The sequence below is a fragment of the Nuphar pumila genome, chromosome 14 (assembly GCF_984573655.1).
Source record: "Nuphar pumila chromosome 14, dmNupPumi1.hap1.1, whole genome shotgun sequence".
Lineage (NCBI taxonomy): Eukaryota > Viridiplantae > Streptophyta > Magnoliopsida > Nymphaeales > Nymphaeaceae > Nuphar > Nuphar pumila.
The window spans coordinates 54,644,733-54,670,465 of record NC_143262.1 but is presented as its reverse complement, the minus strand read 5'-3'; the positions used below and the strand labels follow the sequence as shown (position 1 = coordinate 54,670,465).

Sequence of the window (25,733 nt, the reverse complement as noted above, 5' to 3'; positions counted from 1 at the left end):
GGTGTCCCTCGAAGGTGGTGGAGGAGCCGCCACAATCGGTTGCCCGCTGGATGAGGGCAACATTCTGGTCACTGCTAGCAAAAAGAGGACGACGATCACCATCGGATCGCCAGCTCTTTGTCTTCCTTAATTTCTTCTCTAGAGAGAGAGAAAGAGGGTTTTACAGTGTTTCACATAGAAGGAAGAAGAAGAAGATGACGATGAAAAGTTCAAACGAAAAAGAAAGACAGTGTTTCATGTTTGTTTCGCTGTTTGAACTTTGAAGAGTTAACATCATCATCGACTTTCTAGATGAAGTATATTTTTGTCCTTTTTTGAATCGTCGTTTCCCTTTTTTTGAATGGAGGACATTTTTATCATTTTCCATCGTTTCATGGCAAAAATAGCAAAAAAGGGTACTTAAGTCTTTGCAACTGCACTAGACTCCGATGCTAAGTGATGTTGACACATGTGGAATACAAGCCTCATGTGCTTACATACATAACGCTCATTGAGACCCCCGAACACGCACTGTAGCAAAGAATCCATCTTCAGGGGAGAACACACACCACCCTCCCAAGGATTTAAGATAATCATGATCAAATACCGACTTCATCATTGTTAAAAAGTACTGGAAAGGAAAGGATGAACTCTTCAGCATTTTACTCGCAACATTGATAAGTATTTAAAATATGTGCGATTTCAAGTGCTCTAGTGTAATGTGTGTGCTCGCATTGAAAAAGGTCGATCCATGATCAGGAGGAAGGAGCAGGTGCTGCAGCAATGGAAGGGCCAGTACTTGAAGGAGCAAGTGCTATAGCGGAGGAGGGCGCCCTTGATGGAGCACGGGCACTCGCTGGAGACGGAGCAATGCTGCCTGTTGCTTGAGGTGATGGTGCATTGATGGGCTTAAAATCAAGCTTCTTGATGATAACATTCGCAATCAACTCGTTCGCTTTATCCGTTGGATGGTACTCGTCCCAGAACACGTATTTGCTTCTGTCCGTGCAGAGGCTTGATGCTGGAGTGCACGTTAGGGATGGACGAATCCTTCCCAGTTTGCAACAGGGAGCGTCTGTGTTGTTGAAGCCTGAAACAGCCTCAGCAAATTAATTAAGTTGGTATAGTTCAGGAAATAAGGCACAAAAGGAGCCAAACGAACTTGATGTGCATGTGCATTCTTTTGATAAAAAAGTAAAGCCAAAATATTACCTTCCCAGCTTAATTACCACTCGAGGCTATTCCTTCTAAATTTCCACTTCAAGAAAGATAAAAAGAGCAAGGGTGACGCTTGATTATTTTAGATTAAGGATCCAAACCTCATGGTCTATGCCAAATCCTCATGCCAGAGATCCGAGCAATTCTAAGTGTCAAATATCAGATCCCATCAGAACGCTAAAAGAGTGCAGTCACGTTGCAAACCAATTTTTAGGCAGATGCTGAGGATCTTTGGCTTGACCCTCGGAAGTTGGTCCAAAGGTCCCTGTACTAGTGATCCATTTGTTTTTATGTCCTTGTTTTCGGACGTGGCAATTACCATCGATCAGACTAATAAAAATTACATATGATCCGTAAGAGGTGGTTTTGTTGTATGGTAGTGCAATATATCAACAAGCCTATGAGGTATGTACAGTTTAAGAGTCAAAAAGTTATAAAATGATGGGATGTAATGTGCTCAATATATAGATCGGTAATAAATACCATAACTGAACAAGAACAAGGAAAAAGAAGAGAAGCTTCTAGCTAGATCTACTTTCTATTCTGAAGACGAAAATATTGTTTGACCCTGTCGATAATTTAAAAAAGGAGTCACAGCGGCTATCAAAGATTGCCATCCAAAATCTACTTCACAATTTTTACCGTTGGATCATTAAGAAGGGATTCCTATTGAAAAGGCTTAAAGGGTTCACTATTCAGAAGTTTGAATTCGATTATTAACCTGACCAAAACCATCGTTCCATTCACACATATGATGGAAAGCGTGAATTACATGGTTCTCACTCACCATATTTCGCAGGGTTGACGATTAAATCAGAAAATTCATTGTATGCATCGCCAAATCGGAAGCTTGCATTGGGAAGTTGTGCTGACAAATCTTGCAAGAGTTGTTTGGTCTTGTTGTTGAAACTAATTGCGAGCTGGTTCACACTGTCTTGACAGGCATAGGAGGAGTCAAGCACTCGCTCTAGAGGAATACACCCCATTGGGCCGAGGCCAAAGAAATTTACGTTTCTTGCTCCCAACTTATGCAACAACTGCACATTATCAGGTCATGCTGGCGATCATTAGATTAATGAAATGGTTTAAATTAACCAACAAGCACAATCATAAACTTGAGGAGGCAGGCATTTCAAGAACTCTCAGAATGCTAGCATATACCTTTTCTTGCTGCAACAAAAATTAATGGAACTAAGAAAATCATATGGCAACCTTTAGCCGAAGGTTAATTTCCTAGCAAATGTGCAGAAAATTTTCCAGTCTGTATGGTTGATCGCTAGAGATTTGTAATTTTGTAATGTGTTATATATACTTCTATTTGTCTACATTGACAACGTACTGTCATATATATATAACTTTTTGTATCTTTGCACTTACGGTCAGTTGGTCCCTAAGTGTCGAAACCAAGTAATTTATGAACCCTGTTGAGGAATATGTCCATGAATCTGGATAAACAGGAAGCAAAAAATTGTTGATGAAGTCATTGCTTCCCAGTGCCACAACGTAGCTTGCTTCTTTGAAGAATTTGTCTGCTGCTTGGCTGCCAATCTTCTCTTTGACCAATTCTTGTGTGCCTTGAAAGAGTTCAATCTGCTTGTAAAGGCAAAATCTTTGCACCTAATTTAAAGAGAAAAAAAGAAAATCTTTCATTAATTAGCCATAAAACTGAAAAATAAAAAACAAAGAAAAAGAAAAAAAACATAATGTGAGAAGTTAATCGTGCATGCTGAATAAAGGAAAAAATGCCATTAATCTTTTGTTAGAAAATTTAGTTACTTACAAATAATTGGCCTGTATCATTCAGGATCCCCCCACCACCAGAAGCAAAATTAACTCCATTTTCTAGTATTGCAACGGCATCCAAAGATGGGTCCATAAATGCTTTGGGTCTCGGATAACCCATAAAATCACCTGGAAATATATATAGATAAATTCTCCTTAGTTGGGCATAGCAAAGATGCTTCCAGCTGTTCATGCTGTCGGTGTATCACATCAGACCACTTAATTAATGAACTTTAAGGCCTCCACTACTAAAAGAAGCATCGGATGCCAGGAAGATCAGGGAGTTCATGAACTGGGTCATGTTCTTTGTCTTATTGAAATATAACATTGCTTAAACAAACTCAAGATCTTAATCAGCAGGACCAGTTTGAGGTCTGTAGAGGACCCCATGACAGATAGCATACCTTCTCTAGCAAGGATCGCCTCAGCTCCAGAATTTACCGTAGCTCAGACAAGAGGCAACAACAAACAATGCACATTGAGCTCACTGGGATTTTTAAATTCCTTATCCCAGGAGGAACACCAAACATCCAGGAATTTCTTTAATTTTCCTGGATATTTCGTGGCAATTCTTTGCAATGAATGTACAGTAAGTAGGCCCAAGAAAACGAGGGCAGGTTAATTTTATGTTTTCAGGTGGAAGGACTGCGATGACCGGTTCTGTGGCCGGAAACAGGGTTGGGGTTTGTGGACCAGACTGAAGTTGCTTGTGTTTAAGCAGGCTTGAGCATATATATATCCATTTCTACCCTCTATCTCCGGTGAGGATTAGCATATAGGGAAGTACATTACCTGGTCAAGTTACAAACTTATGCTGAACCGACCAAGCTAATTAACTTACAAAAAGAGTCATGAGCAAATAAATGGAGGAGGGTGCGCACCTATTACATCTGAAACGGTGCGCCCATTAGTGAACCTTCCATTAGGAAACCCCATACCAAAATCGATTCCATACCATGGCAAAGCAGCCCTGGCAATGCCCTTAGTAAGGTAGTTGTTGTTCCCAACATCAGACAAGGAATCCCCAAAGATAAACTGGACTACAGCACAGTCACCTCCCATGCCACCAAGGGCAATGATGGCCATCATCATCGCAGTAATCATATTGTTCTTCATCTCCCGCTATGGGAGCTAAATGTTTAGGTTCACCACAAAACAGAGTAAAGAGAGACAGACCTATGATGAGCAAGTAGTATCTGGAGAGTTAAAAAGCAGAGTTTGAACATCTTGAGAGAGAGAGAGACCAACCACCAACCTTGACAATCTGGTCCACTTAAGCCCTCAAAAGTCAATGGTAACATAATATGATGAAGGCTTTATATTATCATGGGGGTGGTGGACGTTGTGGAAGTTAGCCTACTCTCTTAACACGTACAATATTTGTTGAGCTACGCAAGGAGGGAGGTCACACCACCAATGGGAGAGGGCAGATGCGGTGCAATCACATTGCACACCAAAAGTGTCACTGCACGTGACTGCCCTCCATCTCAGGCTGTACGTAGAGATGGAGGGCAGTCGCGTGCAGTGACACTTTTGGTATGCAAATGTGATTGCACCTGATCCGTTGGCCCAATGGGACAGCTGAAATCTAACCAATGTTCGAGTCAAAGTAGCCCAACAACTAAACTGCTTCCTTTTTTTTATTAAACTTTCATCCCAGCCATACGAGTGGGGACACTAGTCCCACTAGCCTAGTGGAGGACAGGCATTTCATGCTGGCGAAAATACAGATAGGTTATTCCTGTGCATGTTTCCAACCGTTACAAACTTATATGATTACTGGGGGTGATTGAATCTGGGCACGTGTCCATACAGTTGGAAATTGTTCCGAGGGGTAAATAAACTTACGGTCATTGTGATCCAACGTGCTGGTAAAAATCGTAAAATCACTCCCAGCTTCTATAAGCCACATGCACAGGAGCAGATCAAGTAGTATGCCAAATTAAGGCGGGAAAATTATCTTAACATCTTCAGCATCCATTGTGACAATCAATGGCCACAATGAAGGTCACTTATGATGATGTCATCATTTGTTTTTGGTATGCCACGCTACTTGCACAAAGGACAGTCGGATTACCACAATGAACGGTGAGAACGTTATAGCATAATTCCCCACCTATGCTGACTATTAAAAAAAACAAAAAAATTGGCTTCTTGCTTGAACTATTAGAACTCTAGCTAGGGGTGGCAGGGGGGGGTGTTGTTGGGGGCGGAAACAAGGCCCCACCCTGACATGAAACTGGGAATGAACAAGGGATGGAGGTTAAAATCAAAACTTGTGCGGGGATCGACTTACTCTTGCCTCCACCCCGCTCCAGCCTTGCACTAACATTGCTGCGGTTGGAGATAACACATAGACGTTGCATTTATATCAAGATAACTTTGTCACTCCCCCTCAAGTTGGTGCTTGAGGATGGATCAAGCCCAACTTGCCAAGCAAATATTGAAGTTGATTTTGTTTGAGTGCTTTGGTGAAAACATCAACTCACTGATGTTTGCTTGGGATATACTTTGCTCAAATAACTTGTTGCTAGAGTTTTTCATGAATAAAATGACAATAGAGTTCAATGTATTTTGTGCAGCACATTGATTGTCAATGTGTAAAGCAGATTGATTGTCACAATATAAAATTATGGGTGCAATATGAGGAAAACCAAGATCTTATAGCAAATATCTTAACCAGATGATCTCACTGGTGAACATGGCCATAGATCTGTATTAAGCTTCTGTAGATGATCATGACACAACATTTTGTTTATTGGTTTTCTAATATCAAGGGCTATCCCCCAAAAATGTGCAATATCTTGTAGTAGATCGCCTTGTGATAGGACAACCTACCCAATCTGAATCGGCATAGCATGAAAGTTGTATGGTACTAGTGGCACTCAATAGAATCCCTTTGTCAGGAGTTCCTTTCAAAATTTAAGTAGATTTATGGCTGCATCCCAATGAGGTTGACGAGGTTCATGCATGAATTAGTTTAGAATATGGATCGAATATGCGCTATTAGGTAGTGTAATGGTCAAGTATATAAGCCTTCCTACAAGCCTTTGATATGAAGTTGAATCTTTAAGAATCTCTCCAATATGAACCAAATTCAAGTATTGCTTCATTAAGATGTCATTGGGTTTGGATCCAAGATAACCCATATCTTTCAATAGATCCAAAGTATATTTCATTTGATTCAAGAATACCCCTTGTTTGGATTGAGCTACCTTAATTCCTAAAAAAATATTTTAATTTTTCTAGGTCTTTGATGTGAAACTACTTATGAATGAAAGCATTGAGTTTAGATATGAGGAGCTCATCACTCCTGGTAATAATAACATTATCGACATAGACAAGAACAAATACCCTCTTGGTTCTCATTATCAATGAAAATAATGAGTAATCAGTCAAAGATTGCTTAAAACACACTTTCTTTAAAGCTTGTGAAAACTTGGAGAACCATTGCATGGACGCCTGTTTGAGGCCATAAAGAGACTTGTTTAGGTGACAAACAAGTTTCTCCCCCTCTTTCATATATTCAGGTGACATTTGCATGTATATTTCTTCCTCTAAATCCCCATGTAAGAATGCATTATTGACATTTAATTGGCACAAGAGCCAATTAGAAATGACTACTGAAGATAATAAGTACCTCATTATGACAAGTTTGGCAACTGGGGTGAAAGTATCATGATAGTCTAGACCTTCCTATTGTGCGTACTACTTAGCCACCAAGCACACCTTGTGCCTTTTAATGGATCTATCATATTTATATTTAGTTTTGAAAACCCATTTATTACCAATTGCTTTCTTTTTCAGGGGTAAGCTAGTAATGGTCCAAGTATTGTTTTTTTCTAGTGCTTTGATCTCAGCTCTCATGGCCTCACACCATTTTTAATTTTCACAGAAATACGATAATCCTTTAGTTCATTGTGAGGAGAAATAGAAACAAAAACAGCTACATGTTTCTCAGAAAATTGGAAAAAAGATAAGTAGTGTGAGAATAGAAAAGAGGAACCCTTTACCTTAGAGTCTTATGTGTGTGTGTAGAGTGCGTCATATGAATATTGGTAGTCATTTAGGAACGTAGGTCTGATTTTGGTCCTGGTAGACTTCCTTTATAGGTATGATTTTCTATTAGAAGTGGAATGGATTCAGTTTCAGGCCCAATTATCTAGGTTGAATATAATGGGTTTTGGGTCTTGATTATGGTAATCTATGATAGAAATGGGTAAAACATGGTCACTAAGAGGTTTCTCAACATGCGAATGAAAGGAAAATACCTCATCATGAAAAATGACATCACAACTTACAAAAATAATTTATTTTTCAAGATCAAATACTTTATATCCCTTTTGTTCTTGAGGATATCCAAGAAAAACACACTTGCACACATAAGCATCAAATTTGTGTTTGTAATTGATATTGTGGGCAAAACATAAGTAACCAAAGACTCTTAAATGATGATATCTTGGTTTGGTTTTGTGCAACACCTCATATGGAGTTTTATCAAAATTTTCATCCAATCCTGAGTTAGGTAATTTGTTTATCAAACAAGTTGTAGTGAGAACACACTCACCTCAAAATTTGATTGATAAATTTGCTTGAAATCTTAGGGCTCTAGCAATTTCAAGTAAGTGCATGTGCTTGTGTTGAGTAACTCCATTTTGTTGGGTGTTGAAACACAAGTGTATTGTTGTAAATGCCACTAGTAGATAATTTTTTTTTGCATATCATGAGAAAAAATTTGGAACCATTATCAAACCTAATGCATTTAATTTGTGAGTTAAATTATATTTTAATCATATTGATGAAGGTTTGAAGTGATTCTTTAGTTTCAGATTTGAAACACATAAAAAATAACCAAGTGGCATGTGAGAAATCATCCACATTAGTAAGAAAGTAATGCGCTCCAATAATAGATGGAATATGATATCCTCCCCAAATATCAACATGAATTAAATAAAAAACACAAAAAGAGCATGAGTCACTATGAGAGAAAGGTAAACGAAATTATTTTGCTCATGGGCAAACATCGCATCGACAATCATTAAAGGAAATGAACTCGTTATTTTGGGATAAATGTCTTAGGCATTGAGAAGATGGGTGAATTTGCCAATGCCATAGATCGAAAGGAGATATACTATCGATGGAGATAGAAACAATATGGTTTACCTTCGTCTCTAGATAGTATAGTCCTTCACGCACCCTACCCATGCCAATCATCCTCTTCAATTGAGGGTCATAGATTTGATAATGAATATGAGAAAAATGAATGTCACAATTCAAGGATTCAATGAGTTTGCTATCAGATATTATATTAAATTTAAATTATGGCACATAAAGAACATGGTCTAACATAATGTCTAAAGAAAGAATGACTTTTCCAACATGATTCACATAAGAAAGTATTCTGTTTGGAAGCCTAACACGCTTGAAACAATAGGGATGAATTGAAGATAGCATGGGTAATGAGCAACATATATGATTGATTGCTCTAGAATCAAGGATCCACATGCTAGAAAAGAAATGAAGTAAATTTGAAAAATGATTACCTGACATGTTTACCATTGGTTCTTTACCTACTGATACGATGAATACGAATTAGTTGTATTATTCCATGGTGAGCTAAGGAGCGAGACTGCTAGTTAAAGATGGTGGCTCAGTTTGAACCTGCACTGCGAAGTTCGAAGATTGATGATTTGCAACACTTTGAGTCCCAATATGCTGATTATGAAAATTAACATTCTGTGTTGGAAAATCATGGATACAGTAGAAGTGATCTCTAGTGTGACCTAATTTTCCACAATGGTCATATTTTAGGCATTCTCTTTGCACTTTGCCTTTGACACGGGGATTGCCTTGTGGGAACCGATTCAGTCACCTACTATGATCAACAACAACAACCACATTATTCTTAATAATTGGCATTGCAAGAAGCTTTCTCTGCCTTTCTTTCTTGCAATAATAAGTTATAGGCTTTATTAACATTCGAAAAGGGGTCCATAATCAAAATTTGACTCTTCACAGAAGCATAGGATTCATTTAGTCATATAAAAAATCTATGTTTTTCTTGCTGCAATAAATTCGAGAGAGATTTGGAAGTCCCATAGACACGTGTAGGGAGGGCAAGTTGTGTCAACAACTCGTCCCTTAAAATTTTTATCTACGTATAATAAGATGAAATAGAGAGATTTTCTTGATGTAGTGTCACAATGGAGCAACAAATCTAAAAAATTTATGGTCCAATAGTTTGAGAAAATCGCTTATGAAGATTGTGCCATACATCGTCTGTTGTTTCTTCATATATGATGCTTTTCGTCAAATCTTTCGATAATGAGTGCAAGACCCATGAAAGGACCATGTTATTACATATGATACATACAACAAAGTTGGGTGAGAGTGCATCCAGTTTCATAATTGAACCATCAACAAAACCCATTTTATTTTTTGCTAAAAGAACTACTATCATGACACGACTCCATGATGCATAGTTATCACTTGCGAGGAGACTCGTAACCAATATTTGGCCTAGGTTATTCAAATGATATAGAAAGAATGGATTATCATTCGACTCACCAGTAGCTTGGCTTGATCCCTTGCTACAAGATTCATTGATCTGCGTCAACCTACCACCTTTACTTGCCATATTGTACAGAATGCTGAAAATCAGAGATCTATAGCTTAGAAGTTCTTCATATGCTTTGATATCATGTGAAAAGAGTTATTTGATTTCTTTCATTTAGAAAAATGTATACTTACTTTTGTTGCAACATTCTTAATATGTGCAACATGAAAAGAAAGAAACATGAAACAACTCCCTACAAAATAGGTAGGTTACAATGACTAACTATAAAATAAGAAGGTTACAACAACCATTTGAAAATAAAATCTAAAATGCAAATGTGAATTTGCCTCCAGCCTTGCATATAACATTACTAATGTTGGAAATAACACATAGACATTGCTGCATTTGTATCAAGATAACTTTGACAAAGGGAATGCATTTGTGCCCTTTTTACTATGAGTTTGGTGCCTACCCTAGTTTAGAGTCCTAGCTTTGCTGCAGGAAAAGCCCCAACCCTTGATCAAGAGGTAAATGCATGCTCAACCAAAAGGAAAATAGAAAAGAGAAAAATTTCTTGAATTATTAACAACTATTCTTAATTGTATACATGAAAAGTATATATTTATTTTTCATAATAAAGAGAAGCCATTACTATGATTTGGACATCTTGTTATGGTCGAATAAGTGACATACTAACCATAGCCTTATTATGGTGGTTGTAATGCAAAACTCTAAGTACTCTCCTCTGCCCATGGGTTGATTAAGAGTAGTTTTCCATTGTCTTTAAATCCTTATGGGTTTAAAGAACAAAGGAAAATAACAATTCATGGTGGGGCTCAAGAGAAAATGATAGCCTACCATATGGCCCACTTTGAGTTTAATCCCCTTAGCTGCTACTTACCTACCAGGGAGCCTGCTACTTTGATCTTGTAGTAAGGGAAGCACATTTTGGGTATCAAACTCTCAATGTCTTTCATCTTAAATGCCTTAAGTCAACTCACCTATCTAGATGTTCTGAGCCCTTATGTATTGAATCCTTTTACACTTCTATGTCCATTATGTTGAGTTTTAGATTCTTTTGCATGAGACCCTAACACTAATTGGGAGCTTGCAATTGACTCCTAACATTGATGACTCCAGTGCATTACTCTCTAACACTTCACATAGTTAGTTGCATATTATAACTCTATACTTACCTATTATATTTATGTGACTCAACACATATTCATTACATCTACATTTGGTTATGACTAGATGTATATTTAATTAATGAAAAAAAAACCCAGTTTTAACAACATTGATGCAGCAACACTTGGTCATTGAAGCACGGCTAAATGTTTTCTCTCAAACATAAGGCTCCGGTCTGCAACACTTGACATGTTATTTCTTAATATCCATATTTTTCTATTTGCCCCTAACCTAACTTCCCCATTACCCTTTTGTGAACAATGGATCTGATGGATTTTGCAAGTAGGGTTTTTTAAAAGAAATCTGTTTTTTTAGTTTAAAGTGATGTGGGATCCTCATCTACAAGTTGAGCATCTTTCTTTCTTTGCTGAGAAGAGATCAACCTTGCAAGAAACTTTGGCCCCCTCCAATTTGAACTTTAGTGTGCAGCACCACCCACCTCGTACACGAATGTTATAAAAAAAGTGAGCGTGATGATGTAGAGATACCATGCTAAAAAAAGAAACCAAACACGAACAATATATGAATGTTAGACAAATTCATACTTAACTATGTAAAATAAGCAGATAAACAAAAAAAAAATACATGAATCCATTTATAAGATTTGGACCCTTGGAGTTGGATCTGGGTTTCTCATGACTTTCTGCATCACTTGGTTGATAACAAAGATGTAGAAACACTGATATTAGAAGATAAAAGACAATTTTGAAAAGCTTGACAACCATTAGATCTTTTCAAATGGCCTTTTTGATGAATTACATGAAATGGTGTGCATTTTGTACCTCTGGCACATGCATGACTTTACGGTAGGGTCTCCTAGGCTCTATGCCTAATGTTTGGAGAACTTTCCGAATAAGGTCAAATTTACAAGACAAAATCAACATCTTGTCTCACACAAGGGTCTTGTAGGGTCTGTTTCTAATGTCTGGAGGAACGAGGACAAATTTGCAAGGCAAAATAAGTGTCTGCAGTTGTCTTTAATACTCAAATTGCTCTTTTAGTTTGTAGGATGACCTATAGACCTTATGTCCAACTATCTATAGGATGATCTTGATGTGGACCAAGTCTCAGGTGAGCTCGTGTGGATCCCCAAATTTTTGAAAACAAAAACAAGGGTTTTAACTAAAAGAAAATATGTGTTGGAAATAGGTTCAAAAATTGGATCCAAAATTGAGAGTGTGTGGAGACCGTTCTTCAAAGTAATGCGCCTTTTTACCTCCATTAAGCAGGGATCAGCCTAACCAAGAACCTTTTTGAAGCAGCGACATAGCTAAAGCTCGTACCTCATATGTGAATCCTATGAAAAAGGTGAGTTTGGTGGCGGGAATAATCAAAACTTGAAAAAAACACGAAGCAAGTAATATATGAATGTAAGTGCTATCAAGACATAAAAACATATGAAATAAACAAAATATGAATAAAAAAATAAAAAAACTAAATCTCACCTCAGGCTTAGGTAGCCCTTTTTACAATTGACGATTGTGAAGAAGAACAGGTGGAACTTCGGCTAAGCGTGGGCTCTAAAGGGGGGTGAGACAAGGGATATGAGTCCTATACTAGGCTAGGTGGGATTTATTAGCTAAGCTAGGACTTGTAGAGACTTAGGAAAAGTGAGGATGTAGACAACTTAATTCTAGATAGACATCAGATCTCTAATTCTAGTTTGAGAATAGGGGTGGCTATCTATTTATAGTTTTTAGGTGAATCCAGATACGTTTCCTACATATCCAAGATTCATCTTGATGAACAACTTTTAAATGGTTGCCTTTAAACAAAAGGATCATATCTATCCAAGGTTTACTGACTTTGATGGAGGGTTTTTCTAAGTAAAAAAGTTGAGAATTGGAAGCTTTCTAATTTCGAGTTTGAAAGGTTAAGGAGGTGAATTCCATACAAGAGGCACGCTAAAAAAGGCTATTGGTGACAACTTCTGCTGCTGACAAGTTAAGTTGTCATTAGAGGTAGATGCTAACAATAACTCATTGTTATTGATAACAGATTGTCCTGATGATAACTTAAGTTGTCATTAGGGGTGGATGATGTCACCTTCCAAAAGAAAGGTTCCTTTGAGGACAATTCAAAGACAATGATGACAATCTAAGGATGCTGACGACAATTCAAAAAAGAAAGGTTCCTTTGATGATAATTCAAAGACAATGATGACAATCTAAGGATGCTGACGACAATTCAAAAAAGAAAGGTTCCTTTGATGATAATTCAAAGACAATGATGACAATCCAAGGATGCTGACGACAATTCAAGACAGTACTGATGACAAGTTAAAGTTATCGTCAGAGACTAAGAAGTTGTTTTGGCCAAAACTTCTGATTTTGATGTAGATAAACCTAATTTTTGGCTCATTGGAAAGCTAAGAATCTTCTAGTTAACTCTTTCTTTGGTCAAAAAACTGAAAGAGATCACTTTAAAGGCAAAAAATTTGATTAAAATTATCTTGCTTTTGGAGGAAAGAAAGAAAAAATATGGTTTTTGGTATAAAAAACATTTTGGTCAAAAATTAGGCATCTACAGATGCTCTTCTTTGTTGTTGAGCATGCAAAGCTCGATTTATAATAAAGAAGTAGACACACTGACATTTGAAAAGAGTGAAAGATTGGCTTTGACAAAGCATTTTTGAGAAGAGATCTTTGACAAAAGATATAGTCAGCTTAATGAGATGTTAGCTAAAAACATACATATAGCTTAACACATGGATCTCTCTATGGTGCTTGACTCATATAGGCAAAGAGATTTAGCCAATCAAGGTTGCTTTGCAGACTATATTAGTCTATGTTTCACACGAGGACTTTTCCTTGAACTCAATAACTATGAGCATGAAGTCTTATCGAACGAGGTTGAACAAAGACAAAACAAGTTTTTTGTTCCTTGGAATTGAATAAAAGGCAACTGATGATTCTGATAAAGATAAAGACTTTCTTTTGAAAAGATGAAGAGAGAGACAAACTTTTTTAGGCAAAATTATAAAAAAGATTGAGATATTTTTTACTTTTAAAAGGATAGAATGATGTATTTTTCATAAATTTGCCTTTGAAAATAGGGTTGGGTTTAGGATGGTTGTTGCATGCTCGTCAGATGGGTTTTTGATTGCTCTATCGATTTGTGGGACAACCTAAGGGCCTAATATCCATCTATCTACATGACGATTCTAAGATAAAACCATGTAGGCTTTTCTAATGGGACATGAGACAATTGAATTTTAAAGAACTTTGTGAGCTACAAGAAAATTTGTTAGTAACATGCAAAAAAATGCATATGACATGACATGATGATACATGATAAAGTGCTCTGATTTGACCTATTTTGATCAAGATGATCCTAAGAAAGTTCTTAAGGCAATTTTTTTGACTTATGAAAGATTAATATTTTGAGAAAATAATGTAGAAGACACTTGACATTAGCTTGTTTGAAGTCGATATCGTCATCTTTGACAAAAAAAAATTATGTTGACAAACTGCATTTTTGGACGTTCCTTACTCTCCGACTTAATGGTTAACCATTCAAGGTGGGTAGGTCTTGCTAATGACCAATCATCGATCTCAAGACAAAGTAAGAACCTTGTTTCACATGAGGGTCTCCTCGACGTAATGAGTGATTGTGCAAAGTGAGAGGTTTTGTCGATGACCAACTATTAGTTTCAAGACAAAATAAGAAAGACAAAATATAGTAAGACAAAAGACATATTTTTAAAAGATTGAGTTAAAATGATACTTCTTGCAACATGACAAGGATCCATAAGCTCCTGAGTCTTTCCAAAGACAATGAAAGCAACCAAGCATAATGTAAAGCCACCTCTCAGCCTTGTCAAAAACCACTCAGACTGAGTTCTGATATTAATAACATAATAGAATGCTTTCCATAAGGATCGTAGAGACAAGCATGAGACTTTGTCACAATTCATGCATGACCATTGCCCTTCATTGGTCAAGTTTTGTAAAGTCGTTTGCTCTTCATAGGGAGGATAGTTCAAGAAAAAACTATTTTTTGAGCATCTCACTGTGAGGTGAAGAAGTGAGCCCTAAGATGGTAATGCACTCATCCAAAGTAATTGTGAGATCCCTCATTGGAAGCTAGAACATGTTAATGTGCGGATTCCATCTTTCTACAAGTGCTGAAATGAGTGAGTCATTCACCTTGAAAGAGCAAAGTCGAGCAACCATCAACAAGTTGAAAACAATAGAATGTTCCTTATGAAAAAATTAAGTACCAAAATTCTGCACCCCATAGGAAAAAAGGCAAAGTTAGAAGGAAGAACAAGAAAAGAGTAAAGGGCAAGCAACCTTACCACATCCCCTTCCTCCATGTGATAATATTCATGAGTCAACCTGTAAAACCCGTGAATTTTAAAGAATTTTCAATGAAATAAAAATATGTGTTTAGGTGAGATAATATGGTTTATGAGATATTCAATGTGATTTTGAGGCTTGCGGGCCAGTAGAGCGAACCTGGTAACGAATACTAGAAAGGGTACTTGGATCCGGACTTTAGCGAGATTCGATGATCCAACCCGGTTCACGAGGCCAAGTAAGGAAATCCGATGGTTTCGGGATGATAGCGTGAGATCCAAAGCATATTTAAAGTAAGCGAGTGCAAGTTTAAAACCAACGGGTGAAAAATCCACTTGAAATTGGAAGAAATCCATCAACAAGGAAAAACGTCTCAATATGACATAAAAAGAATATTTTTGCAAAAGTAAACACCAAGTGATGGTGTGGTGTTGTGGTAGGTCACACGGTGTGTGATACCACAACCCAAGTTTAAAACCCCCTGTGCACAAATTATTTTTTTTCACAAGAAAGTGATGATTTCTACCTTGGTGAAAAGGGTAAAAACGTGGGATTAAGTCAAGCCTAAATTTTTGGCTTTTTCATCTAACTCTACCAAGGATTGAGGAGAATTCCATGTGACATGGAAGAGGGGTACCCATAAAGCAAATAGTGAGGGAAGTTAGAGGAAATCATGCCAAAGAGAAGAGGGGGCATTGTTGGAAATAAACATCACCCACAAAAAATGTGAGATTAGGGTGAAGATTTAATGCTTTGAAAATTTAGTAACTTCTCCAAAATAGAGGAGTTAAATGAGAGATTTTTGGTAAGGAGTTAGACTAGACGTCTCTCTCTCTCTCTCTCTCTCTCTCCCCCTCTTTTGGGTGATCAAACCTCCATAGTTTTTGCTGGAGTTTTCTATTGCTGCATGACTGGACTTCCATTGGCAAACGTAGTGTGCTACTCCAACGAAGGAAGAAGCGTTGCTTCGTTCGCTTGATGCTCCAACAAGAGGTAAGAAGCATTGCTATTTGTATGTAAGTGGTTGATGCCTTGTTGCACATCTATGTTGCAATATCATAGAGTTTACGCGACAAGCACCACCTATATGTAGTTATGTTTAGGGCCTCGAGACCCAGGTGGCATGAGCTGAAACACCTACTCGCCAATAGGTCAATATGGAGTGGTTCAGCCAATGGTTCTCACCCTTGGCCAACGTTGGGGCACTGTGGTGTTCTTAGTAAGGGCATTATGTTCCTATGTGTATGCCTGATGATGTGTAGTACTCATATCAAAACCTACAGTTCAAATCTATGTAGGGAAATGCATATATTTTTGGTGTGGGCGTTAGCCATGACAGATTCAAGATTGAAACAAAATAAAGTAGGCGAATGGCGTGGAACCTTAAGTATCTCGGATTATTATTCATGAAATTATTGTTTGGTTGTATTTTCTTGTTCAATACACCTTTCATACTTTGTAGATTGAATGATTTTAATCAAGTCTGAAGTTATGTATACGTCATTGACATTTCACATCATGGTAAAATTAAAGATATATCATTCCTATTGGGTAATTCGATTGGATTTGATGTTTTTGAGTGTGGAATGCACTCATATTTATAGTTGAAAGATTTCATATATTGAGGATGAAAGGGGTGGCAAAACAGTCCATTTATAATGATCAAAATGTTTGAAAAATAAAAAGATACATTTTTTTAAGGTTACAGAAAAATGGCAAAATTAGTCGACTGGAACAATAGTTAGTCGACTGATAATATGTTTAGTCGACTGATAAAACCTTTAGTCGACTGCTGCTAAAATTTCCAGGAAAAAGACACTCTGTTCAGTCGACTGATAAAACCTTCAGTCGACTGATGCAAATTTTTTTTCCAGAAAACAGACATTTTGTTCAGTCGACTGATAAAACCTTCAGTCGACTGATGCTAATTTTTTTCCAGAAAATTGGTATTCTGATCAGTTGACTGATAAAACCTTCAGTCGACTGATGCTAAATTTTTTCCAGAAAACAGACATTCTGTTCAGTCGACTGATAAAACCTTCAGTCGACTGATGCTAAAATTTCCAGAAAACAGACATTTTGATCAGTCGACTGATAAAACCTTCAGTCGACTGCTGCTAAATTTTCTAGAAAATTGATATTCTGTTCAGTCGACTGATAAAACCTTCAGTCGACTGCTGCTAACTTTTCCAGAAAATTGATATTATGTTCAGTCGACTGATAAAACCTTCAGTCGACTGCTGTTAAATTTTCCAGAAAACAGACATTCTGTCCGGTCGACTGATAAAACTTTCGGTCGACTAATTTTATAAAAAAATAATGTTTTTGCTTAGAAGATTTGAAGCAAAAAGGTTGGTCGACCGGTGAGTCTATTGGTCGACTAATAAACATGAAAAATTAAGTAAAGGGTTTTCTAAAATGATTTTCATGAAGGGTTCTTTTAGAAAAGTTTTTCTAAAGACTTTTTAGGTGAAATGCAATTGAAATATCTATGAAAGAAATAGTACGATGGTAAACTAAATATGTGATTCACATATGGACTTTAGGATCATGTCCAATACATGGAACACACATGATACATATATTTGCATAAGGAAGATCATTTCTTGTTCAGGATAATATAAGAGTTTAAAAATGAACATGTGGTTTCGCTAAATGTTGGGAGTGCCAAACAAGCACTTAAGAAATGATAAAGTTGGATAATGCCATGTTGCGGTATAACCAGTGGGGGTATGAAACGTACACTCGAGCTCATGAACAAAACTTAAAATGCCGATTGTATAAGTACTGGACACAAAGTTGAACCAGAATTTTGAGAAATTATGGTGACCGCCTATTGGGCTTCTAGTGGGTAATGAGCATACACTAAGATCACCCCGAATGTGGGTTGGGATTTCGGAAAACCCCTATGGTGCAACGACGCGCACTAAGAATTTAGTAAAATATAAAATATGCATTACATAACCTAAATATGGGATTCTGGGTATACCTGAAAGATGGTATATGTTACTAGTTTCCTAGAGTTCTGGGTACATCTGAAAGACGATGTATGTTGCTGGATCCAAACAAAACAAGATTGAAAATTATGTACATATATAATAATTATGGGATTCTGGGTATATCTGAAAGACGGTATATGCTACTGGTTTCCCGGGATACTGGGTATACCTAAAAAAAATGATATATGTTACTGGTTTCGCAGAGCTCTGGGTTCACCTGAAAGATGGTGTATGTTACCGGACCCCTTGTAGTGCGATAGCTCGCACTTGGTTATAAAGAAAATGTAAAGTGAAATATAAAACCTTTGAGACTCTGGGTATAACTGAATGATGGTATATGTTACCGGATTCTTCGGGCTCTGGGTACACCTGAAAGATGGTGTATGTTACTGGACCCATGGTCTACCTTGGAGAGGGTAGGTGGTACGAACTTAATGGACGTTCGTGTTTTCGTGAGAGCTAGGCGTCTCACCATATGGTCTTGGTCTGCTACGAGGTCTATGCCTGTGCGTACCCACATGGTAAGAGTAAGTTAAGCATTAGATAATTTAAGTTGACTGAAAACTTATCTCTGAAGAATTATATACTATTGATTTGGCTTTAGTGAAACTTGTGGAATCTACAGCTTGTACTAATGTAGATAAATATACCTTTAGTTCAGTCATCTTTTGCACTGTATCATGAATTAGAAATCATAATTATCTTCTTAGAATGATATAAACTTCCATGCTAGTTATATATGATGTTGTTGCACATATTTGTATACAGGACACTGAGCACCACATATAAATACATTACTTCTTACGCAGACAGGGGAGTCTGACCCTTCTGCTTTAAATGTTTTTCAGGCAATGCATAAATGGAGTATCGTGGCGTCGCATTTGGAAGTAGTCAAGAGATCTCAGTTTTTCAGTGTTTTCTGTTTGAACTCGGATTAGTAGATTTACATTTCTGTTATGGGATGTAATTAATGACATTAATGTTTCAATTAATGAATGGTATGTTTAGTACTTCTCTGTTTTACCCTGTAATGCGCCCGACTTGTGTTTTTCGCACTTCCGCTATTTCAAAAAAAAAATAAAAAATTTACTCTAAAATTTCCACTATAAAAAGTTGGGGCGTTACAGCTTTGGTATCAGAGCAGGACTGAAAAATCTAAGATCTTGGCTCTTCCAGCGACCACGATGGCTCTGTAAGTATGTAGAAATGTGGTTTTCTAAATGTAGAGATAAAAACATATAATTGCATATTATATTTTCATGGAGTTATAACTAAGGTTGGAATGGCCTTTTACTTCCCAAACGAATGGCTTGGGTAAACCGTTGCAATGATTTATGGAGATGCTACATAACCTGGCCGAAGTGGTAGACCGACAGGCTACTGCAATGCAGCTGGTGGGTGACAATTTACATCTTGTGACGCATTAGAGGATACATAGAAGATGAGTGCCACTTAAAGTACGGTCTAGATTTTTCTGGATGAGAAACGTGAATGCGCTTGAGGGCGTAACTTCCCAAGCTAGTTTCGTGTCAACTCCTGCGAGAGTTGAAGTTCTGGATCGAAACTTTGAGACTGCTTGTGTATTTTACCTTCTCGAAAATGATTGGTGAATCATAACGAGTTTCAAAATTATTATCCCAATCGTATTGGAAACGATGATTGTTTTGCTAAGAGTCATCAGATGAGGTTCTAAGTTAATGTTTTTCCTTTTTCCAACTTCGTTGGAGATGTTAGTGACTCTATCATTGATGAGGGGTACCTTCCCGAATAATCTTTCGGACAGAAGGTGAAAGCCTTGTCTGTGCCCGTTAAACCTTTGAGTTCCTCATTGGAGGATGTTGTAGATCCCCAGTTGTTCTTGGTGATGAGAACATAAATGATGTTATATGCTTAGCAAATGGCTTCTGGGTTGCCGATGATGGCAATCGACTCCTGAGAGGGTCATGTTGGGGACTACATAACACCAGACTTCTGGGTGTTATGGTTTTTGAAAGAGAGTTGTGGGAATTCGTGTTTCCCAACCACAGTTAAAAGAGATTGTGGTGAGTTGAGTTGGCTCAGGTGGTGATTCCAGGTAATGCCAACATTGTCATTAGGGTGGTGATGCTCTACTGATGTCATTAGAGTGGTGATTCTCTAATGAAGGTTGCTGGAGTGGTGATTCTTCAGCGATGCCATTAGAGTGGTGATTCTCTAACGATGCCGCTACGGTGATGATTCCCTAACGATGCCATTAGAGTGGTGATTCTCTAATCAAGGTTGTTAGAGTGGTGATTCTCCAGCAATGCCGTTAGAGTAATGATTCTCTAACGATGTCGCTAGGGTGGTGGTTCCCTAACGATGCCATTAGAGTAATGATTCTCTAATGAAGGTTGTTGGAGTGGTGATTCTCCAGCAATGCCGTTAGAGTGGTGATTCTCTAACGATGCCGCTAGGGTGGTGATTCCCTAACGATGCCATTAGAGTGGTAATTCTCTAATCAAGGTTGTTGGAGTGGTGATTCTCCAGCAATGCCGTTAGAGTGGTGATTCTCTAACGATGCCGCTAGGGTGGTGATTCTCTAACAATGCCATTAGAGTGGTGATTCTCTAATGAGGGTTGTTGGAGTGGTGATTTTCCGACAATGCCGTTAGAGTGGTGATTCTCTAACGATGCCATTAGGGTAGTGATTCCCTAACGATGCCATTAGAGTGGTGATTCTTTAATGAAGGTTGTTGGAGTGGTGATTCTTCAGCAATGCCGTTAGGGTGGTGATTCTCTAACGATGCCATTAGGGTGGCGATTCCCTAATGAGGTTATCGAAGTGGTGATTCTTCAACAATATCGTTAGAGTGGTGATTCTCTAACAATGTCATTAGAATGATGATTCTCTAATGAAGTGGTGATTCTTCAACAGTGTCGCTAGAATGATGATCTTCTAACGATGTCATTCGAGTGATGACTCTTTCTTTATGATATCGGAGTGGTAATTCTTCGGATAGTGTGTTAGAGCGGAAGTTCCCTAATGTGAGTCGTCTAGAATGGTGATTTTCTGACGATAGCGGTCTTATGCAGTGTCGCTTGAGGTCGTTCGAAGGATATATGTATAAAATGAGTTATTGCACCAATAAATTTTATTGTGGCACTGTTTGAATTGTGTATCGTACATTTCAGAACTATGAAAGATTACTAAGGATATTACTTAGCAAGCATAATTGTGTAACCTAACGATTAACTATTATTATGCTTCTGTCCTGATAGATGGCATGGGAGGCTAGGTGCAACGACATCATGGACACTGTGAACAACCTTGCCGAGGTTGTGCAACAGCAGGTGGTTGCAATGCAACAAGTGGTTGCAAACCTTCAACATGTGGCCCAAGATAGGCAGAATATAGGTGCAATCACTTACAAGCGCTTTATGGAAATGGATCCTTCTGTTTTTAAGGGCAAGACGGATCCTGAAGCGGCTGAGACGTAAATACATGAGATTGAACGTATTTTTCGTGTTTTGAATGTTCCAGAGGAACAAAAGGTGAACTTCGGTACTTATCGTTTGAAAGACCACGCTGAGAAGTGGTGGGATATAATCTATGCGGTCAAGTTCCAGAATGAAAAGGTTACTTGGGACGAGTTTATTGAGGTTTTTAACTCTGCATATTTCCCTAAGCATGAACGTAGTAAGAAGATGCAAGAATTTTTAGACCTACAACAAAGGGCAACAACACTGGCGGATTATATTACTAAGTTTCATTGTCTGAAACGATATTGCCCAAGTGTATACACCGTGGAAGAGGATCGAGCAATGAAGTTTGCTCGTAGATTGAAGCCAGCTTTGAGAACCAAGGTGTTCACCCGAGGGCCAAAATCACTCGATGAGGCCATCGAAGTAGCGACCCATATTGGAAGAAGACTGGGTCAAAGAGCAAAAGAACCAATGGAATAAACCCGAGCAACAGATTAAGGTTTATGTGGGTACTAATGAGAAAAATCCTAGTGAAAGGGAGTTCACACCACCTATAAAAAAGAGAATGCGGCAGGAAGGCTACCCAAACCGCTAACAGCAAAGGAAATCACAACAACCAAAGGTTCAACAAATTTGTCGACGGTGCGATGAGGATCATCTCTTTGGAGTTTGCCCTCTCTATAATGGCAAGTGTTTCAAATGTGAGCAACCAGGACATATTGCTAAGTTTTGCCCGAAGAAATCTACTTAAAATTTAGTTTAAGCTGATTAGACTCCATTGAAAGAAAAGGCATGCCTATAAGTAAGAAATACCATAACCTTTTTGTCGAGTGATGTTTGTGATTTCGCGGATGAAATCCTTTTTAAGGAGGGTAGGATGTAAAACCCATGAATTTTAAAGAATTTTCAATGAAATAAAAATATGTGTTTACGTGAGATAATATGGTTTATGAGATATTCAATGTGATTTTGAGGCTTGCGGGCCAGTAGAGCGAACCCGGTAACGAATACTAGAAAGGGTACTTAGATCCGGACTTTAGCGAGATTCGATGATCCAACCCGGTTCACGAGGCCAAGTAAGGAAACCCGATGGTTTCAGGATGATAGCGTGAGATCCGAAGCATATTTAAAGTAAGCAAGTGCAAGTTTAAAACCAACGGGTGAAAAATCCACTTGAAATTGGAAGAAATCCATCAACAAGGAAAAACGGCCCAATATGACATAAAAAGAATATTTTTGCAAAAGTAAACACCAAGTGATGGTGTGGTGTTGTGGTAGGACACACGGTGTGTGATACCACAACCCAAGTTTAAAACCCCCTGTGCACAAATTATTATTTTTCACAAGAAAGTGATGATTTCTACCTTGGTGAAAAGGGTAAAAACGTGGGATTAAGTCAAGCCTAAATTTTTGGCTTTTTCATCTAACTCTACCAAGGATTGAGGAGAATTCCATGTGACATGGAAGAGGGGTACCCATAAAGCAAATAGTGAGGGAAGTTAGAGGAAATCATGCCAAAAAGAAGAGGGGGCATTGTTGGAAATAAACATCACCCACAAAAAATGTGAGATTAGGGTGAAGATTTAATGCTTTGAAAATTTAGTAACTTCTCCAAAATAGAGGAGTTAAATGAGAGATTTTTGGTAAGGAGTTAGACTAGACGTCTCTCTCTCTCTCTCTCTCTCTCTCTCTCCCTCTTTTGGGTGATCAAACCTCCATAGTTTTTGCTGGAGTTTTCTATTGCTGCATGACTGGACTTCCATTGGCAAACGTAGTGTGCTACTCCAACGAAGGAAGAAGCGTTGCTTCGTTCGCTTGATGCTCCAACAAGAGGTAAGAAGCATTGCTATTTGTATGTAAGTGGTTGATGCCTTGTTGCACATCTATGTTGCAATATCATAGAGTTTACGCGACAAGCACCACCTATATGTAGTTATGTTTAGGGCCTCGAGACCCAGGTGGCATGAGCTGAAACACCTACTCGCCAATAGGTCAATATGGAGTGGTTCAGCCAATGGTTCTCACCCTTGGCCAACGTTGGGGCACTGTGGTGTTCTTAGTAAGGGCATTATGTTCCTATGTGTATGCCTGATGATGTGTAGTACTCATATCAAAACCTACAGTTCGAATCTATGTAGGGAAATGCATATATTTTTGGTGTGGGCGTTAGCCATGACAGATTCAAGATTGAAACAAAATAAAGTAGGCGAATGGCGTGGAACCTTAAGTATCTCGGATTATTATTCATGAAATTATTGTTTGGTTGTACTTTCTTGTTCAATACACCTTTCATACTTTGTAGATTGAATGATTTTAATCAAGTCTGAAGTTATGTATACGTCATTGACATTTCACATCATGGTAAAATTAAAGATATATCATTCCTATTGGGTAATTCGATTGGATTTGATGTTTTTGAGTGTGGAATGCACTCATATTTATAGTTGAAAGATTTCATACATTGAGGATGAAAGGGGTGGCAAAACAGTCCATTTATAATGATCAAAATGTTTGAAAAATAAAAAGATACATTTTTTTAAGGTTACAGAAAAATGACAAAATTAGTCGACTGAAACAATAGTTAGTCGACCGATAATATGTTTAGTCGACTGATAAAACCTTTAGTCGACTGCTGCTAAAATTTCCAGGAAAAAGATGCTCTGTTTAGTCGACTGATAAAACCTTCAGTCGACTGATGCAATTTTTTTTCCAGAAAACACACATTCTGTTCAGTCGACTGATAAAACCTTCAGTCGACTGATGCTAAATTTTTTCCAGAAAATTGGTATTCTGATCAGTAGACTGATAAAACCTTCAGTCGACTGATGCTAAATTTTTTCCAGAAAACAGACATTCTGTTCAGTCGACTGATAAAACCTTCAGTCGACTGATGCTAAAATTTTCAGAAAACAGACATTTTATTCAGTCGACTGATAAAACCTTCAGTCGACTGATGCTAAATTTTTTCCAGAAAAATGGTATTCTGATCAGTCGACTGATAAAACCTTCAGTCGACTGATGCTAAATTTTTTCCAGAAAACAGACATTCTGTTCAGTCGACTGATAAAACCTTCAGTCGACTGATGCTAAAATTTCCAGAAAACAGACATTTTGATCAGTGGACTGATAAAACCTTCAGTCGACTGCTGCTAAATTTTCTAGAAAATTGATATTCTGTTCAGTCGACTGATAAAACCTTCAGTCGACTGCTGCTAAATTTTCCAGAAAATTGATATTATGTTCAGTCGACTGATAAAACCTTCAGTCGACTGCTGTTAAATTTTTCAGAAAACAGACATTCTGTCCGGTCGACTGATAAAACTTTTGGTCGACTAATTTTATAAAAAAATAATGTTTCTGCTTAGAAGATTTGAAGCAAAAAGGTTGGTCGACCGGTGAGTCTATTGGTCGACTAATAAACATGAAAAATTAAGTAAAGGGTTTTCTAAAATGATTTTCATGAAGGGTTCTTTTAGAAAAGTTTTTCTAAAGACTTTTTAGGTGAAATGCAATTGAAATATCTATGAAAGAAATAGTACGATGATAAACTAAATATGTGATTCACATATGGACTTTAGGATCATGTCCAATACATGGAACACACATGATACATATATTTGCATAAGGAAGATCATTTCTTGTTCAGGATAATATAAGAGTTCAAAAATGAACATGTGGTTTCGCTAAATGTTGGGAGTGCCAAACAAGCATTTAAGAAATGATAAAGTTGGATAATGCCATGTTGCGGCATAACCAGTGGGGGTATGAAACATACACTCGAGCTCATGAACAAAACTTAAAATGCTGATTGTATAAGTACTGGACACAAAGTTGAACCAGAATTTTGAGAAATTATGGTGACCGCCTATTGGGCTTCTAGTGGGTAATGAGCATACACTAAGATCACCCCGAATGTGGGTTGAGATTTCAGAAAACCCCTATGGTGCAACGACGCGCACTAAGAATTTAATAAAATACAAAATATGCATTACATAACCTAAATATGGGATTCTGGGTATACCTGAAAGATGGTATATGTTACTGGTTTCCCAGAGTTCTGGGTACATCTGAAAGACGATGTATGTTACTGGATCCAAACAAAACAAGATTGAAAATTATGCACATATATAATAATTATGGGATTCTGGGTATACCTGAACGACGGTATATGCTACTGGTTTCCCGGGATACTAGGTATACATAAAAAAAAACTATATATGTTACTGGTTTCCCAGGGCTCTTGGTTCACCTGAAAGATGGTGTATG

General features: G+C 37.7%; 1 protein-coding gene across 1 annotated transcript; it reads right to left on the bottom strand.

Annotated features, from left to right (window-relative positions):
* Positions 1 to 734: 734 nt before the first annotated feature.
* LOC149816842 (GDSL-like Lipase/Acylhydrolase superfamily protein) lies at positions 735 to 4,095 on the bottom strand. The gene is made up of 5 exons (XM_089986977.1): positions 3,861 to 4,095; positions 2,978 to 3,108; positions 2,575 to 2,814; positions 1,985 to 2,234; positions 735 to 1,069 (listed from the first exon to the last, which is right to left on the bottom strand). Exons 1-5 carry the CDS (start codon positions 4,093 to 4,095, stop codon positions 735 to 737), a joined length of 1,191 nt encoding a protein of 396 aa, XP_089843103.1.
* Positions 4,096 to 25,733: the final 21,638 nt, after the last annotated feature.

What these genes read in the sequence shown, in the direction of transcription:
- LOC149816842 (XM_089986977.1), bottom strand. Translation starts at nt 4,095, where the DNA reads ATGAAGAACAATATGATTACTGCGATGATGATGGCCATCATTGCCCTT. An exon ending in ATGATACAGGCCAATTATTT is followed by an intron (nt 2,815 to 2,977) that starts GTAAGTAACTAA and finishes TCTTTAAATTAG; the next exon opens with GTGCAAAGATTTTGCCTTTA. An exon ending in CACTTAGGGACCAACTGACC is followed by an intron (nt 2,235 to 2,574) that starts GTAAGTGCAAAG and finishes GATAATGTGCAG; the next exon opens with TTGTTGCATAAGTTGGGAGC.